Source organism: Telopea speciosissima, chromosome 4 (genome assembly GCF_018873765.1).
Source record: "Telopea speciosissima isolate NSW1024214 ecotype Mountain lineage chromosome 4, Tspe_v1, whole genome shotgun sequence".
NCBI classification, from domain to species: Eukaryota; Viridiplantae; Streptophyta; class Magnoliopsida; order Proteales; family Proteaceae; genus Telopea; species Telopea speciosissima.
In genome coordinates, this window is record NC_057919.1 from 68774984 (window position 1) to 68782293 (window position 7310).

General features: G+C 37.9%; 1 protein-coding gene across 1 annotated transcript; it reads right to left on the minus strand.

Annotated features, from left to right (window-relative positions):
- Nucleotides 1-1698: 1698 nt before the first annotated feature.
- LOC122659750 (RING-H2 finger protein ATL2-like) lies at nucleotides 1699-2797 on the minus strand. Its single transcript, XM_043854870.1, has one exon. The coding sequence runs from the start codon at nucleotides 2783-2785 to the stop codon at nucleotides 1811-1813; it is 975 nt and encodes a 324-aa protein (XP_043710805.1). The 5' UTR covers nucleotides 2786-2797; the 3' UTR covers nucleotides 1699-1810.
- Nucleotides 2798-7310: the final 4513 nt, after the last annotated feature.

The window sequence follows — 7310 nt, forward strand, 5'->3', positions numbered from 1 at the left end:
TCATTTTTAACCCCTTAAGATGGCAAATAATTTATAACCTTTATTTTGAGATAGTTACCTTTCTCCAATTGTGAATGGATTATCCCTTGCCTATGAGGGTGTCTTAGAAGAATCGGGTGGATATCAGGATCCGTGGAGGGAGGACATTATCAATTTCGTATAGTAAGGGGCAGAATAATAATGACATGTAGAAATGTTTTATTAATGCAAACCCTTGAATTTAGTGCACGGTATTAGATCCAATATTAGTCATCCCAAAAAATGATATGATATCGATACAGATCGGTCTGAATCGAACAGTTTTGCCCATTGGTTTCCTAAGAAAATTGGTTTTTGAACAATTTTACCATAGGTCTGTACCGTTCCGGGACCAATCAAGTACTAAGGTTTGGTGGTTAGTGACACCAATACTAGTGATCTGATACCAATACCTCAAACCATGAACAACAAGCAAAATTGAATTATAATTGAGATCATGAGAAACCAAAAAAGAAAGAAATCCCATATGTTGAGAGGTTTTTGGTGTTTTTATATATTAGATGAGCTCTCTCCAGCTAATGCTTTAATGTTTAAGGTTGGACCCTTTCTCTAAGGGATTCGGCTAGTCTGCAGCTAGGGGTTGAGCAGCTATCATGCTACACTCAACTCACAGGCTTCCACATGGATTTCATGCTGATCCAATGCTTGATAGACGAGCTCAATTCAAAATTTAAAATTGCCACTCAAAATTTAAAAAATGTCTGAGGAGCTCGTCTATCAACCGTTGGATCGACATAAAATCCACGTAGTAACTTGCGAGTTGAGTACAACACGATGACCGCTCGTCCTTTTGTTATTTTTTTAAGTTGTATATCCATATGTAGGGTCTAAGTGTATTGAAGATACACATGAAAGAGAGTGTTGAGAGTTTCTTTGGATTTACTCCTTTTGACATCGTAACCCTCTATGGGCATGTAAGTTCTCAGAAAGTACTTGCAAAAATAGTTGTAGTAGGTGGTTGTCGTTGCAATAAGACACCAGTAAGGAACGATCCAGACATCTCTCTCTCTCTCTCTCTCTCTCTTTCTTTCTGATACCGCGGAGCTACCCAACTTATTCGATTAAACTTGAGGAAGAAGACAATAAACATGTGAAATCCTGGTGCCCACACTCACCAATTTCCAATTTCCAATTTCTTAGTCTTTAATCTTTATGGGCTCCAAGAATATCCCCTTCAACCTTTGGACTATTAAGATCAGAAGTCAAGAGCAGAGACACTTAATCCTAAGAAAAACAGAGTCTTGTCCATGACGATGGTGGGCTCTCACCGTTACTGTTACGTAAGAACTACGAAGTTACCTACCAGCCTACCATTCTCTACTAATTGAAATTTCAATCACACAGTAAGCAAACACCATAAACAAATAAATAAATAATTTGATTTCTTCCCCACATTTCATAATTTTAGTTTGTAACAATAGAATTTTTAAAAAAGAAAAAAGAAAAAAACAATTTAATGTAGTTTGATCTTAGTAAATTTGAAGTTTCTTAGTCTTCTTTAACCCCAAATCAGTCTCAATCAACTACCAGTCAGTCATCAATGGCGGCAGGCGGCAACCGCGAAGGAAGACCCATTCGATTTTTTCTCCCGGTGGACTGTTCATGTTGGCGTGTAATAAGGAAAGTTCATCTTTCACCGCCACCTGTCCTAACCTTACCCAGTCGGCCAGAGATTCGTTCTGAAACTCCAATGTCGAATTGGGTCATCGGCTTCGATGCTTCCTCTGGTTAGGTGTCGCTTCTCGATGTTCATCAGAAGTCACCTCTTGGGTTAAGCTTGAATTCGATGTTCATCTCCATTGTCGAGATCGATCTCTGCAGTAGTACTGCAACTCAGTCCTGTCGCCGAAGAAGGAGAGACAATACCTTTCCATTCTCTGCTAAATATTCTCTTCAACGATTGAATTCGGCCTTCCGGGGACTTCAATGGAGATTTCAATCCCTGAACACCCGGCGAACCCAAGCACAGCTGCTGCTCCTCTAAGCCTCTCAAAGTATCGTTCCTTCGTGGAACCTCAATCGAAATAGTCACCGCCTCCGATGTCTTCTCCCGAGTCCCCAAAGACGAAGAAGCTGCCGAGGAAGAAGGTGGAGAGGAGGAAGTGGACGAAGGCGAGGAGCAACCTGTTTCGAATTCATCGTGGTGACAAGATGGGCAGAGACCAGAACTCGGCCCTGGTTCCGGCTCTGCCACCGTAACAGCAACTTCAACCGGAGTTCCATTGGGGTTCGCCGGAGGAATCTCCGAAGTAACGAGAGTTCTACAGAGTGGACAGGTAGAGTGAGAGTGGAACCACATGTCGATACAGTCTATGTGGAAGCTGTGATTGCATTTAGGAAGGAGACGACCTTTCTCGTCATCTTCAAATTCAGATAAACACACGGCGCATTCTAGCACTTCACCACCGTGAGTGGCGGAGGAATACACAAAAGTGGGAAGAGATTTAAGGACGGATTCATCGAGGCCGCGGGAGGCGACAAAGACACTATTGGCAGGGTCGATGGAGAAGACGATGCGGGTATGGCGGACTCGGCGACGACGGTTCCGTCGTGTGTGGTTGCGCCTACTGGACCGGAGGAGGAACCAACGAGCGTAGATGTGGAGACAGACGATCAGGATTACGACGGTGAATAGTATAATTATTGCGCTCAACATTATCTTTCCGCTCAGGGCGTAGCTGCTGCTCTGCGTGTAGGCGTAGCCTCGTGGGTCACCGCCGCTACCGTTCTCCTTTCCAGGTTCCATTCCTTCTTGTAAAAACCTCATTCTCGGAGCACAGACGGGGAGACAGATTGTTTCAGTTTATAAGACAAACGCTGGCAACGAAACACACGAGAGGAGCTGAGGGGATGATTACATAATAGAGAAGAAGGAAGAATTTAAGGGGTTTTATTGGGAGAAAAGAAGAGGAAGGACTGGAAGAGGATGATAGGAACCTTCCTTGTGTTTATGAGTAAAGAGGAGTCTCATCTGATCTGACCCCTCTCGCTTGTTATTCAAAAATACCTTTTAAAGGACGCGGGGTTTGGCACACTAATTTTATGAAATTACCAAAAAAAAACCCTCAATGAAGTGTAATTTGCAATGAATTATTGAGAAGAAACTGCAGCGTAGGGTTAGGAGCGAGGAAAGTCAGGCGGGACCCACTCGTTGGAAAAGATGATGTTAGCGGCTTGTACACGAGATTTCCCTCAAACTATGGAAATCTGGAAGAAGAAAAAGAGAGTCAAATTTGCTTGGCAGTCAATCCATCAATTTCATGTGAAGAAAGAAGCCAAGTTTCCTTCCAACCCTAATCTGTAGGAATAGGTTTCAAGAATCAACCTGTTACTCTCTTAAATCAGAATAGGCGATTCAGAACAGAATTGGACTTGATTGATCTCGATTGTAGACGTTATAGAACAGTTGATTCTAGGTTCTGTATCGTATCCGTTGATACCTATTGGTATTGGTTGATATCGATACGATACTGATTGATACATTTATTTTTTTATAAATAAAATATAATGTATTGAGTGTACCGTCTGATACAGATTGATTGATACGATTCAAACAATGCATTAAATCGACATTAATACGTATCGATACAATTTAATATGTATCGATTTGTATCGATACATATCAAGATATATCAGTTGATACAGCTTGATACATATCGATACACTCGATACAAAGTACTTAAACCCTCTGTTTACTTATAAAGTCAACACAGCAAGTCTAGATCTAGAGGTGGAAAAAACACCCTAAACCTAGTTGGAAAACCTTGAAATCTTGCTTTTAAACTCAATTTTTCACACGTAACTCCTTGGGACTTTCATTCAACACTTGAAAACGAATCAAGGAGTGGAAAAACATCATCCTTTGCATCATTCAATAAACTTAGATCAAAGATTGAAGGAGATTTCATAGGAATAAGGTACGCTTTTTGAAAAAACATGATCTCTTTACTCAAATCATGTTTTTTTAATTCTGCTTTTTCACTATAAATCCATGCACTTAGGTTAAACTAAGCTATCAGATGTATAAAACTTGAAAATTAGCAAGGATTTGAACTCAAATCCATGATTTTTCGCTCATTTTACTGTACATGCATGATAGAGTGACTCTATATTGCTTGTTTATATTGTTTTTTTTTTTTTTTTTTTCAAAAGTTTATATTCATGTGTATTTTGACAATTTCTATGCGTTTTTAGACAATTCGATACGTATCTCTGATATGATACGTCACTTAAAATCACCTGACTGATACGATACCCGATACTTTGAACCTTGGCTTTTAGGATCGATTTTGGCTGGGATTGGATCAAAATTGATTCTAAGTTTAAAATCCTAGATCTATTAATAGGCCAAGATCAAAAGCTTCCCTCTTGGAAGTGAGGGTCTAGTGTAAAGGGTATTAACTTAAGATCAAAATCGATCTATTCATTAAGTTATTGGTTCGGTTCCATATCTGAATTTTAGAACCGATGAGTATATGGGATGGGTCTCCCAATGGTTCTAGGATCGTCAGATCAGTTTGGAATTGGCTGGTTTTGAAACTAGCAAGACCCATTTAAAATGCATATAATCATATACTTGGTGTTGGTGATTTGAATTTTAATCATTTTGGATGTACCGGTATTGCTTAGTAATGGAGATTTTCTTTTAAGTATTTTAGCTCATATTTTTATTTGTATGTTCACGAATGGATATTTGGTTATTGCTATGCCTAGATAAAAATTTTAGAATTTTGGTCATTGTAATAATGCTTGGAATTGATTAGGAACTAGAACCGTCCCACCCATTAAGAAACAATTCTAAATCCCAGGTTTGGAACCAATTAGATTAACGGTCTGGTTCTAGTCTTCACTCTATTGGACCGAAACCAATCACAAATTGGAGTGATTATCCAAAATTGAACCGATTTGCACCAGGTCTAGAACATGGAGCCAGCTATGGCATATGTGCTTAATAGATCAAAAATAGGATCAAATCCTCTCCTCGATCTATTGAATATCAAGTATCAACAGCCAAGAGAGAATCCTAATATCTAAAAAAGAAATCTACCTATCTTGTAATTTCAGTTCTTATCTAGTTGATCTAAGAAATTATCCTATTTTTAAAATGGAAGTTGTTTCTTGCCCTACAGTGGAGGTGAGAGGCAATGAGGGCCCTTATCAGTTCAAATATAAGGGGCAGAGAAGTCAATCATCAGAGGAGGATAGAGGGGATGCTAGTGTAGACTACGCTCCTATATAGGAAACATTCTCCATTAATTGAGAGAGAGAGAGAGAGAGAGAGAGAGAGAGATTTAACAAAGACAAATATTACGACCATGCTTCTAATCATGTTAATTTTTTCTCATCATAAAGTTTTACATTAAAATTAAATGGCTTATATATGCATATTTTTTAAGGGAAATTTTCCTTCTCCTCGATGAAGAAGGTATTTTGTCACCGACGCATATCATGAAAGGTTTCCTTTTGGGTGGGTTAGCATAGTCATATTTCCTTTTGTGTTTTCAAAGCCGGATTGAAAGTGGACAATGAATCTAATATTGGTAAGTGATCACAATCAGGTTATTGGATTTTGTTGTGTCACACCTTAATGGTATAAATGATATTGCAATGTGTGAACCTAAGATAATATTCTTTTAATGAGAAATGAAACCCTAATTTTCTTTTATAGGATTCAACTGTACTCTCACTCAATATATATAGTTGAAACTAACCCATTAAGTGATTGATATAAGAAACCTAAAGTTGACTTGAGAAGATCTGACATTGATCGTGATGTGCAGTCAATGTAAATGGATATCCGAAAATCTGAATCCGATCAGTATCCGTATCCGTTTAGAGATATCCGGGAAAATATTCGAATACTCCGATAAAAAAATGTCTGGAAAAAAATCCTAATACTTAATAATAAAAAATTAAGTACATATTGATCTTGAGGGTTTTTGAAGATTCAACAGGCCGGATCTAGAATATGAGGAAAAGAGAATCATGATCTAAGAGATATGGATTGAGAGTGAATTGTATCCCCTAGGGGGAGGAAGGTCCGGGTTACACAAGGCAGAGATGTAAACGGATGGTTTAAAATCCTAATTCGATCCGTATCTGAATCCATCCGAATCCGTTTGGAGGTATCCATATTTGACCAGGAAATATCCGGATCCGATCGCATCCAATCCATATCCAATCCATTTACATCTCTACATGGAGGGAGTGTATGAGAAGGGAATCATTGTCAGACACGGTGTTATCAACAGCCATGGATTTAGGTACATCATTATTGTCTCTGTTCTTGTTATCGTATGCTCATTGATCTCCAAGATTTGCATTCCACATAAGTTTACTTCTATACCATTGATCCACGATAGGTATCAACTTGTAAGGGCATTTCAGACATTCAATTATTAGAGGGAATAATAATGAGCATAAATTTGCATGTTTAGTTCACGTAAGGTTCAAACCCTTTTCAATTCATTCTCCCACAAAAAAAAAAGAGTTTGGAGAAAGATATTTTGTGCACGCCAAGCAGCTGTGACACGACCATGCACAAAAATGGAGATTTAAATTATTAAAAAGGAGAAAAGTTTCATGCTAACTGAGTCAACATTTAAATTATAAAATATAAAATAGAAATATGTGATTGAAGTGTTGACAATGTTTCTTACGCCATGGAAACCATCCCCTTGAATTTATATAAATGAAAAAACATTTGCCAAAAGGTTTTGTGCACGCCAAGCACTGGCCCTGTACATGATAACACAGTCAACATTTCAGCTATGAAACAGAAATATTCGTTGAAATGCTGACAACAACAACTCCTAAAAATTTTAAACTTTATTTCTTCATTGTCCATATATCTACATAAATAAATAAATAAAGAGCAAATTACATGTACCTCTCCTCTCCTGGTGTTTGAAACAATAACAAAACATCTATCATAGTTTTACCATTTACGTGTATAACTTTCTGGTGACTCACGGTGTTAGTGAGTTGTTAGTTTTGATAGTAAAAAGACACTCTTTTACTTCCATGACTTATTTTAAATACCATTTTACGCTAAAACATCCTCTCTAAGTTATTCTTGTATCCTCTTATTTGGCGAATGATGTGATTTTTCTATATAGTTGGAAGATAAAAGAGGACCATATGTAGCTGAACCCAATTTTTATCTTTGTAATTTTTTTTTTCTCCGAAGAAATAACAACTCAGATAATTGAAATAAGACTTCAAGCTCTTTCGATAATTTCTTCAATCTGAGTGTCTGAGTTGTATTGATA